The sequence below is a fragment of the Candoia aspera genome, chromosome 14, assembly GCF_035149785.1.
Source record: "Candoia aspera isolate rCanAsp1 chromosome 14, rCanAsp1.hap2, whole genome shotgun sequence".
Taxonomy (NCBI): domain Eukaryota; kingdom Metazoa; phylum Chordata; class Lepidosauria; order Squamata; family Boidae; genus Candoia; species Candoia aspera.
Genome location: NC_086166.1, coordinates 18,183,296 through 18,194,525, shown reverse-complemented (window position 1 = coordinate 18,194,525; position 11,230 = coordinate 18,183,296). Strand labels below are relative to the sequence as shown.

The 11,230-nt window shown below is 48.2% G+C and overlaps 1 protein-coding gene across 1 annotated transcript in view; it reads right to left on the bottom strand.

The window, feature by feature from the left end:
• Window positions 1–1,750: 1,750 nt before the first annotated feature.
• TRAF7 (TNF receptor associated factor 7) overlaps window positions 1,751–11,230 on the bottom strand; it is a 44,886-nt gene continuing 35,406 nt past the window's right edge. Inside the window, exons 12-21 of the mRNA XM_063314863.1 lie at window positions 10,346–10,394; window positions 8,811–8,938; window positions 7,279–7,361; window positions 6,723–6,762; window positions 6,476–6,592; window positions 5,447–5,569; window positions 5,225–5,344; window positions 4,881–5,012; window positions 3,855–3,974; window positions 1,751–2,453 (exon numbers count right to left, since the gene is read on the bottom strand). Of these exons, the coding sequence (XP_063170933.1) occupies window positions 2,439–2,453; window positions 3,855–3,974; window positions 4,881–5,012; window positions 5,225–5,344; window positions 5,447–5,569; window positions 6,476–6,592; window positions 6,723–6,762; window positions 7,279–7,361; window positions 8,811–8,938; window positions 10,346–10,394 (927 nt within the window). The 3' untranslated portion in view covers window positions 1,751–2,438. The remainder of the gene's footprint in view (window positions 2,454–3,854; window positions 3,975–4,880; window positions 5,013–5,224; window positions 5,345–5,446; window positions 5,570–6,475; window positions 6,593–6,722; window positions 6,763–7,278; window positions 7,362–8,810; window positions 8,939–10,345; window positions 10,395–11,230) is intronic.

The following is an 11,230-nucleotide window of genomic DNA, read 5'->3' as shown; positions in this document are numbered from 1 at the left end:
CTTTTCTGTGTCTTTTTTCAGTTGGGTGTACGTTTATATGCGCCTGTGTATGTGTGCGAGCGTGTGTTCAAGTGCATGCGTGTGGAAATCATTAACGTATGCCCAGCTGTATACTGATGTACAAATGGGAGTCAGTCCAGTTTAAACATGGCTTTTAAGTCTGAAACACCCTATCTGGTTTCCTCGAGCTGTGGTTTTTGAGAGCCAGTGTTGCTGTGTGAATGCTGTTCTGTTTCTTTTCTTCAATATGGATAGTCTGTCTTTGCTGATATCCAAAATGTGTCTGGCACAACTTTGAAATTTCTTAATTAAAAAAATAAAAAGGCAACGTAACAATAGCTGTTGTAAAGAGAAACAAAATGTATCTAAGAAACTATTCCAAGATTCTAATGCTGGATATATACATATTATATATATATATATATACACATTATATTTTTATTATTAAGTTATGGATACTGTATTGTATTCCCCTTCTGTCAGAGCTATGCATTTTCTGCTTCTAACTTCCTTTTCTTGCTGCACACATCCCACCAGGATTATTCATATTAATAGTTTTGTGGTGGTGTAATTTTTTTTGCTGCTGCTTTTGAAGAAAGAAGAATCTGACTATCAGTATTTAAAGACGAAAAGGGGATGAAGCCCTTGCTTGCCTCTACTACAGATACATGACATTCACTGTTAAAGAATACTTTTTTATTGAGGTTAGAAAAAAAAATCCCACCTCAGAGGCACTAACTTGTGGGGTGTCTGGCTGCCCTGGTGCTGAGGGAATGGCGGGGTCATGCTGCAATTTACAGTCCAGGCAAGCGTCAGTGTTGATGCATTTGTGGCCACCAGTGGTCAATAAACGTCCAAATCGTCTTGGCCCGCTCGACCTGTGTTTTGGCTGCAGCCACAAAGGGAGAAGATGCTTCAGCTGCGTGATGGGAAAAAGCTGCTGGGTGCCAGGTGGAGGCATTTTGATAGCTGCACATCTTGTGTAACATAACAAGCAGCAGGTGCATTCGACAGTCCACGAAGCTGATTCTTCTCCATCTCTCCATTTTCACACCATGGTGAGTAAGAACGTTTGCAGAGAGTAAAAAACAAACCGCTGAATGGTCATCCCTCTGCTTCCAACTACCATGTCACTACAAATTTCCCACTGTAATTCAGTTTTTTTAGCAAGCTGATGCAATGAAGGGAAGCATCTTTCCCCCCTCCAAAAAAAAAGGAAAAAAAGGAACTATCAATGCCCAGCTTATAGGCAGTCTTGCTCTGCCATTTTCCTCTCCATTCCTACCACTAAACATAGCGGCAGCATTTTGAAGTTGGATGTCAAGACCAGCTGAGCTTGATGCTTAAATAACAACCCCCGAAGCAGCATTCTTTGGGCTAAGAAAGGAAAATACGATCCTTTGCTAAGAAATTGAACACATGGGTGCCATTTTAGCTCTTCTGCTATTTCTTGGCAACGGGTGATCATGTGTAGCCCCTCTCACTGCATTCAGCGTGGTGCCGCTTTGAATAAGCGCCTTGTGCCAAACGCAAATATCTTTGCAGGCAGTGGGACTGTTACATTTACTGTCTAATGGCAACACAGGACATACCCATCACAGATAGGCCTGGAAATTTTGAGTGGGTACTCCCAAGAAATCCATGGAGGTTAGCCTGGGATTTTGGGGGAGGGGCAGGGTTGGGTCCTACACCTGAGGAATTTGGTTCATCAGCTAAAATGCTTCAGGTTTGTCAAGGAGTCATGCTGGCCTAAAACAATGGTCCATTTTTATTGGTAAGGAAGAAATAATCCAAATCTATATCACAATCTTAAAAACAGTAGAAAATGTCCATAAAAACACAACCGTCGGCTCTCCTGACTTTCCCACGGAGGCCGTGATGACATGATGCTCTGAAGGGGGGCCTTACGATACCTGATAAGAAGGATGCAGCGGGAACATAAAAATCGTACCTGGTTACATGACAGGAAAATGGGTTTTTATCACTGGCTGTGGGCACAAATGAAAGAGCACAGCAAATAATTTAAATACCAGAACAGAGAGAGGTCCTCCTCTAGGCAAGGCGCTCTGGGTGCTCATGCAGACTGATCCAAACCAGCTTCATAGAAAAACAGCTGTTAGGGACGATCTTGTCCTACTGATGAGGCGCAAAGGCCAAATGGGAAGGCCTCCGTTGCCGCTGCTTGCAGCTGAGACAGCATCCCCCAACCTCCTCTCCCAGGAAGAGCCAGACCAGAAACCGGAGCTGGGGATGGTCCATTGGCAAGAGCCCTCCCCGGGAAGGAGCCTGTTGCACAACGGGGGCAGTGCCGAGGTATGTGGCCCAAAGTGCTTGCGCAGCTGCCGGGGAGCAGAGGGCCCAGAGAGAGGGAACACAGTACATCAAGGGTGAGCTGCGGTGTTTGGTAGCATGGCGTCCAAAGCAGAGGGGAGCACCCACTAGCACGTCCAAACCTGTCATGGAAAGAAATGTTAGCAGCATGACACAGCAGAGCCTGAACTTCTTCACTGAGTAGGAGCTAGAGGCAACCCTTGTTCCACATGGCCTGGTCCAGCCCAGACGCCATCCTGGGCACCGGAAGTCTTCCTCCCGGGTGCCAGCCCTTATCAAAGAGTCTCTTTGTGGGCTGTGCAACCGCCCCTCTGGGATGAGTGCAGCACAGCAACAACGTGTAGCAATGCCACGTCTAGGACTGTGTTTGCACCCCCAGGTTGCAAGAGAATAGAGATGGCTGGCTGACCCCACTCCAGGGAAATCATGTGACCCCTCCCTCACCCCTTGAGCCCCCCAAGCCCATTGTGGTTCCTGGCAGAAAACACAGATCTACAGAAATGCACAAAAGGAGAGAGGCCTGGGAAACATTCACCGAGCTTTCTGCCGTGGAGCAGGAATGGGGAATCAGTGGGGATCTAACAGCTGCCTGACCCTTGCTCAATCATCCCTAACCATGCCCTGTGCTGGCTGGGGCAGTGAAAGCTGGCCCAGCCTTGTCTGAAAAGGCACAGCACTGGAGAGAGAAGGAAGATGACCTGGATGGAAACACACAAGAAACATTACCTAGGCAAAAAGGGCTGAAACTTTTTTCAAGTCCAGAGTAAAGAGAACATTCAGAAGTGGCAAGATTCTGGTTTTATAGCCCAACTCAATAAAAGCAGTTTTAACCTTCCTGTCCAGTTAACTTCCTGGGCTCCTCTACCTAATGAGGCTGACAAAGATCCTACAGAGCCACAAAAAAGACACTTAATTGCCCACTGCAACGTCCAGCAAGGGGACACCCTGGCTAGAGCTTTGCATAACGGCTTCCTTCTCTCAATGCTCAACAATAAAACATCTGAATGAGTAACACATGGCAGAGGGGAAGCAATGTCCAATCTCCTAACCTCCCATTCATAAGTGGAGCCACTCCCCAAAGAAAGAGAGCTCCAGGGAAGCCATGTGTGGCATGGAATTAAGCCAAGCTCCTTGCCGTGTCTTAAATCCTGGTGGCTGAATAGGCCCCACATAAGCACATCTTGGCTTGCTGGTGTTCCCTGAACAGATGAGAAATGAAAGGCACGGGCTTTGTGACTATCAAATTTTGCCCAAATCTCAAAGGAGCTCTTCCTGAAAAGGTGGTGAGCCCGCTGCCGCCGCCACCTCCTCCGCCTTGTGCTGCAGGGGAATCACCTGGACTGCCCTGGTGCCTCCAGGGAAGCTAGTGACCACCCATGCTGGGAGTGGGCTGGGTGGTGGGGGTGGAGACAGCCCAGCTGGAAGAAACTGGGAAGCCAATTGAGAAAGCCGCTTTGAGCAAACCGGAAGGGGGCACCACCCTCCCGCAATGCAAGCTCCGCCTGCCCCCCCCGGGGACATACCTTCACGGTGCTGTCGACGGCCCCTGAGAACAAGCGGCCCCTGGAGACAGCCAGTGCTGTGACACTGCCCTGGTGGCGCAGGAGTGTCTGGGTGCAGATCATATTATCCATACTCCATACCTGGAGGCAGAAGATAAGCCTAGGTAGCGACGGTGGAGCTGAAGAGGCTCCAGGCTGAGCTGTGGATCCCAGCATCTGCCTGTCCAGGCCACACAGACAGTGCACCTTCCCGTTTCACGTGGGGGTAGGATGTGCACCAGATGCAGCTGAAGGGAATTCCAAAACTTGGCTCCCCTCAGCAGCATTTGAGCGAAGACTGCTTACATTCCGCAGCTGCCTCAGGCATCACACGCCAGGCCCCAAACAGGAGGCGGCTCAATGGCCCCCACCGGCCTTTCCCTCCCTCTCATGGCTTCCCTCATGCAGGGGCTCTGCACTCAGGGACCCTCAGTTGGGCTTTTGTCCCTCAGAGCCGTTCTCCCACAGTATGAACCAGGAGTGCGCCACATGACCTTGAAAATTTCTTACATAATTGTACTTGGGAATGTGTTACAAGGGGAAATCACTAGAATACATGAGGGGAAAGAATAATCGTACTGTACACACATATACACACAATTAATTTAAATGAAATGAAATCAGTTTTAGTTTTTCTTCTGGCTTGCCTCTATACAGTTATTTTGTTTTAATGTGTTTGAGGCCCAGTCTAACTTTGGGGAAATCAGCTTCAAGCACATTCTTCCTGTTCTTTTGCAATGCAATTTATTCAGAAGACTTTGGAGAAAGGTGGTTAGAGAGGACACACACGCAACATACTCAAGCAGCAGAGGCCACAGCCACTGCTGGAATGGGCCAGGTTGCTGAAGGCACCTTAGGTTGGTGATCAGGAGCCCAGCCACCTGCTAAGAGAGTTTAACTTCACCAAATTAAGAGACGTTTAAAGATCTGTTGCCACCTCCCCTTTCTCCATTTGGTCTTTCTCTGCACCACTTGCCCTGAACCGACAACCTGCTGTGCCCCACGTACCCGCAACGACCGATCATACGAAGCACTGAAGACTTTGGTTTGGTCCGGCGTAGAGATGACTGCCAGAGCGTACACAGTGCCCACATGTCCTGTGAGGGTGCGAACCTGTTCTTTTGACTCAATATCCCACACCTGGTCCAGAAGGGTACAAAAGCGAAGTGTTACCTTCCAAATGCCTCCTTTTGACCCCAGTGGCTCTAGCCACTTGGGCTGTGTGCCCGATCCCAGAAAGAGATGACAGAAGGCTTCTGGGGAGGTCTGGCAACCTGCCTCTGCTTCTCTAAAAACAGCCCAGCTGCCTCCCTTCCCCTTCCACCTGTGCCTTGGGCTTTGGTCGCCCTTACGTGAATGAGATTTTCGTAAGTGCCACAGACGATGTGATGGTTGGTGACCGCAATGGAATAGACGCTCCCCCCAGATGTCTGCAGGACGTGTACACATTCCAGGTTCCGGATGTCCCAGATCTAGAGCAGAGGGAGAGAAAAAGCGGACAGAACGTTCTTCCCCAGCCGCAAAGAGAAGCCATTTGCGAGCCACTCCGGAAGAGCGTCTGGGAGCACACGTACCTTAATGGTTTGGTAGGAGCCGCTGTACAGGTGATTCTGGGACGCCACAAGTGCACGGACCCAGTGATTAAGGCCCGTCAGCTCCTTTTTCAATTTCAGCTCCGTGCTTACAATGTCCCAGACCTGGTGGGCAGAAGGACAGCCAGCATCACCCCTCCAACAGAGACGTGAGATCATCCCATCCAGCCCTCCACTCAAAGGCAGGACCACCAACCAATTTACTATGCGTGGTATGTACAAGGGGTGGGCGAACTAAAGCACAGGCCCCCAAAGGCGGCGGTTCTCTCAAGCGAGGAAGCCCGGAAAGACGAGCCATGTTTGTACAGTGGCTAGAGCTCGTGTTGAGAGAACCGGCGCCTTTGGGGGCCTGTGCTTTAGTTTATACACGTATACATTTCTATTCCACTTTTTCATCACTAACAACATCCCCAAAGAACAAGCACTGCGGGTAACGCCAAGCCAATCACTCCCCCAAAAGACTGTTGCGAGGGGAAGAGGCCTTTCCTCGCAGCTCCTGGAAGGAACGGAATATATGAACGTGATAACCGCTTTCCTCATCTGGTGCTCTCCAGGTGCGTCAAGAGTGCAACTCTTGGTGGCTGCCGGGGGACAGAGGTTGGGAAAGGCTGGATTCTTAGACTGAGATATTCCTTTCCTCCCAGGAGCTCAGAGGAAAGACCTTTATCCTTGCAACAACCTGGCAAGGGATAATTATGAACAAGGAGGAGAAGAAACCAGTTACCGGGTGTGGGGGAGGAGGGGTTCAACAAGCCAAGGGAATGAATAATACAACAGGCCTGAACGCCAAAGTGAGCAGGAAGTACAAGAAAAAGGGAAGAGGGGGAAAGCGAGGTCAGCTCTGTAAGGAAGAGGGGAGTCAAGGGAGGTCCTAAGTGAAATCAGCAGAGAGAAGGGAGCAAATCCGAGTGGATGAGTGTCTTAGGCCAGGGGAAGAAAGGATCCGGGAATGGAAGGCAAGAGCCAGAAAGGTTTCTGCTTTCCCCACTCCCCTGCATTACAAAACTCTACCTTAATAGCTTTCAATGAGCCGCTGAAAAGCATGTTGTGTGAGGAGACAAGAGTGCACACAGGGTTGTCGTGTGCACGGATGGTGTTGACTTTCTGCAAGGTCTGAATATCCCAAACCTGTCAAGAGCCAAAGAGGATATAGACGAGAGGTGTAGAGGTTGTGTTGCTTTACTGCACGTAGCACGAGAGGACTGCCACTGACCTCCTTCTCTCCCCCACCCCTGCCTTCCAGAATCAGAGCACTTACAATAATGGTGCAATCAGCAGAACCGCTGTACAGTTTGTTCCTGGGCAAAAGAAACAAACGGAAGTCAGAGAGCTACAAGACGTTCGGTGGGCAAGAATGTTTTTTTCCCCAACATGGTGAAGAAAGACATGGGTGTGTAGGTAAACTTCCTCCAGAAAAATGCAGACTGCAATACCTGGTGTAAAATTTAGCTACTAGAAGAGCTTCCATTATTTCACAAATGGTACACATGCCCAAATCACTTGAAAACCCAGAATTATGCCCAGCAACACAATCCACACGCGAGTTCAGTTTGATTATAACTTTCAAAAATCAGGTTTTCTGGTGCCCAAATTTAATTCACATCTCCAAAAGGGAAATGGATGCATTTGGAAAAGGGGGCATTTCCCCCATTATTTCCCATTATTGGAAACCAGGCTAGGCTTCCCACAACTCCTTTTATGAAAAGAAGCTTGTTGAGTTTAAGAAAACAAGGAGCAGAGCTGAAAACTCGCTGTCAGTCATTGATTTTATACAGCATGGCAGTGGAAGGCGGGGAGGCTGGCGGCTGACTCACCCTTGGATGCAGAGTGCCAGGACAATCCCATCGTGACCTTCCAAGGTCTTTTGGCACTTGTAGGTGGTACAGGTATCCCACACCTAGCAGGAAATAAAAGGTCACGTGACCGGACTCAAGGGCAACCAGGGCCAGGGCAGGAAGTCAGACCGTGTGCCAGAGCTGGGAAGGCAGGAAGCAACTGGCCCATCACCGGAGCACCTGCTTTCCTGTCTTCCCGACCGAAATCAGTTCCTCCAGGAAAGGAAACAAATAGGCAGATTTTCCCCAAGAGCTGGACGCAAAGAAGCACAGCTCCCAGCGGTTCTCCCGGCAGCAGGGAGGCCAGGGGAAAGCTGGGGCTGTGCCTGAGGGAGCCGCCTGCCAGGCCTGCCTCTTTCTCTCTGTTACTGAAAAAACTGGACGGTTACCCCTACACATCCAAGTGCCCGCTTCCAAGCCCTTGGGGAGAGGATAACACAGTGCTTGGTGCCCTGTTCCAAAGAGGGGTGAAAATGCAGAAAGGGACACAGCGCTTTGCCCACCATTGTGACAAACAGCCCCTTTAGGGAATTTCCAAGTCCTCCCTCACTGTTGTGCGCAGCGGCTGCCAAACACAAGCTGGGCTGGGTCTTTCCACCCTAAATTACATCAAGAGGCATGGCAAGAGGAGAGCAGGGAGTCCATGCATGGAGGATCCCCAGAGGGTTGATAAACAAGGGCTCCCGCACTTTTTTGGCTCCTGATTATTATATATGCCCACTTTGATTCTGAACAGACTACTGATTTTAAAAGCAGACGTTATCTGGGCAGCTGGCAAATGTTATAGCAACTAAATTCAATGCAATTCTGAAAGGTTTTACAAATTTTCTGTTCATTGCTTGGCTTTAGCTACTGGTTCTGAAATGCAAGACCAACAGAAGCCAGCTGCTGTGTCAGGGGGTAGGTAATTCCAATACAACCTGCAATGCTCTTCCACGCAGGAGTTAAAAAGGCCCTTCCTCTGACTCTTGCTTGCTCGCTCACTTGGTAATGGCAACTACTCCTGAAGGCCTGAAGGGACATCCTCTTAAGTATAGTTTTGCTCCTTACGATTCTTGGCAACACAATGGAAGTGGTTTGCCATTGCTTTTTTTCTGGGATTCTTTTCTTCAAGTCCCCAGTTTTGCCTACAGCTTTGGATTTCTAAGTGGTCTCCCATCCAAGCACTAACCAAGTCCAACACTGCTTAGCTTGTTCAACTCAGCCAGGATCATTTAAGTGCTGCAAGTTAAATTGCAGTCAGTCCCAAATACTTAAATGCTTTTACCAACTTCCCTCATGATACCCAAGACCCCATACTTGTGGGACCAAACAGAAGGCTTCTGGGGAAGACTGAAGACTTCTCCCTTTCCATATGTGCTGTCGGTGGGGAATACAAGCCATGTGTATGTGCAACAGCAGTGCAGCCAGGAATCCTGGTTGAAAGCAACAGGAAGTGCTTTTCCTGAGGCACCCTCAAGTATAGTGTGATTGTCTAAGGACGTACTACATGCAAATGTTAAGTTTCTTGCCTTGATGGTTTTGTCAGAAGAGCCACTGAAGAGCAAGTCACCAATAGAATAGACACAGAGGCACCAGACAGGGCCCTGGTGACCAACAAAAGTGCCTTTGCACTTGAAAATCTGCTGAGGGTCATAGGCTGCAAAGAAGGAGAGAAGGAGGTATGTCAGTGCACAAGCCGCCACACCCCAAACCCTGGGTCTAGGAGAAGATGTGGAATCTGGCTTCTTGGGCACACCATCCTGCAGCTGGGAGAGAAGCAGCCAAGAATGTGTGGATCAAAGCAAGTGCCCATCCAGACCAGTATCCTTTTTCCAAGAAAGTATCGGGGAAACTTGCAAGCAACCCTCTCCAACTCTGTAAACACGAGGTACTCAGCCATTAAACAAAGATACTCTAGATATCTACTAGCGCTTATAGCAGTCAATATTCAGTTAGATCTGGGACTCTCATCAGGATTGGCAGAAAAGAACCCAGCCAGAAGGGCTGGAGACCTGCAGCCAGTCAGTGCTGACGACGCTTTAAAGCCCAGCATGGCACCGGCTCTTCCCTATTACATTCACCCATCCCACCAGATCAGGCAGGAGGGGCATATGCTGCGGCTCCGGTCTCCAAAGGATCTCAGTCTTGTCTGCTGTGGCCCCCACCCTCTGGAACATCATTCCCCCTTGAGGTGAGGTCAGCCCCATCTCTGTTAGCCTTCCAGAAGGGCTTTAAACAGGGCTTTTTCACCAGCCTTGGGGACCCTAGGGAGAGCCTGCAAGCTGGCTGTACAAGATTAAGTGATGTTTGTTCTCCTGCTTTCTTGGGTTTATGTTTATTTTATAGGTTTACTTTATACGTTTATTTATCTTCGACTATTTTCAGACTGTTATGGAGTTTTTAACTGTTGTTGTGTCGTACGCTGCCCAGATTCACGTGTTTGGGAGATGGGTGGCTACATAAATATGCTAAATAAATAATACTAAGCCAGGTGGCCCAGGGATCACATTTCAGAGCCTTGCACTGTTTGAAAAGGAAGCAAGAGGAGGGCAGGCACAGTAATCCAAACAAAAAAAGGAGTCAGTGAAAATGGTAATTTAGAACAAAATGTGTGAAAAGGGCTTTCCAACTGCTTTGAATTTACTGCCGATCAGTTTCAGCATCACCAACTAAAGAAAAGGCTATCAGAAACAAAAGTACGATCAAAATATCATCAAATAGAAAAAAACAGGTTAATAATGCACTCAGTAATATTCTTTGAATTAAATATATTTTTCAGTCTTTTGGATGAAGAAAAAAATTGGAAAGCTTCCACAATCCTACTCCAGCCTAAGATGATCCAGTGAAATTATTTATTTTGCTTGCCTACATTTTGTTCAGTAAGCTGTTCTTACTGAAAATAACAAAACCATCTAACGAGGTCTCAGAATATATACTCATTCTGAAATCAAAACTTCTGAGTCAGAGGTTAGGAGTGCTACATGATAGAGAGGAAAAGCTTCCCTAAACCTAGAAACCAAGAACGTCACCTTCTGCTCAAGGAGAAAGGAAAGTAGATACTTACAGCCCAGAATCCCCATGTTCAGCCGGGCATTGATATGAGACAGCTCATCCTGGAGAGAGAAATACGGCATGTTATACAGGCAAAATGTTGTGACGCTGATGCAAGACAGGAGCAGACATTACATGAGGCTGTTCTCTGCTCCGCTCGACAGAAGGAAGAGTCGGGCTCTGTGAACCCAAGGCGTGCCTTTTCTGCTGTGGCGCCTGCCCTCTGGAATAGCCTCCCTCCTGGGATTAGGGTGGCCCCAACCCTGCTGGCCTTTCGAAAGGTCTCGAGGACCTGGGCCCAGGCTCCTGCGTGTGCGAAGGGCCCCATTTCCTGGCTGTGTTGACACTGACAGATTATCCTATCCCTTGGCTGCTATTTATATTTCTTTTTGTATTGTGTTTTAACTACTTTAATTGTTTTTATGATTGTTCACTGCTCAGACTCACTGGTTTGGGATGGGCAGCTATGCCAGTCGATCAAATGAATGAATAAATACAAATACAAATACACAAACGCGTGACAGACCGAGAGGGATGAGAGCCAGTTCCCAGGGAAGGCAGAGCACTGGCTGAGGAGCACTATGATCTGGAGCTGCTTTTGTAAGCCTTGGTTTCTTGAACCATGCTGTGTTTTCACACAACTCTAAATCATGATTGTTTGAACTATAATTTGATGAACAAATCAGTGGCTGCATTCACAAAGCAAATGAAAGTATGGTATGTTTTAACTATGGTTTATAAAGAAGCCAGAGGAAAGAATTCATGGCTTGTTCAGACAATTCCACATTTGTTTTAGTTGCCATTTATTCTCCCAGGATCTATTTATTTATTCATCCCTCCGTCTGTCCATCCACCTGTATGTCACCCCAATTCCTCCAGGCAGCTGGAATGCAGCTGT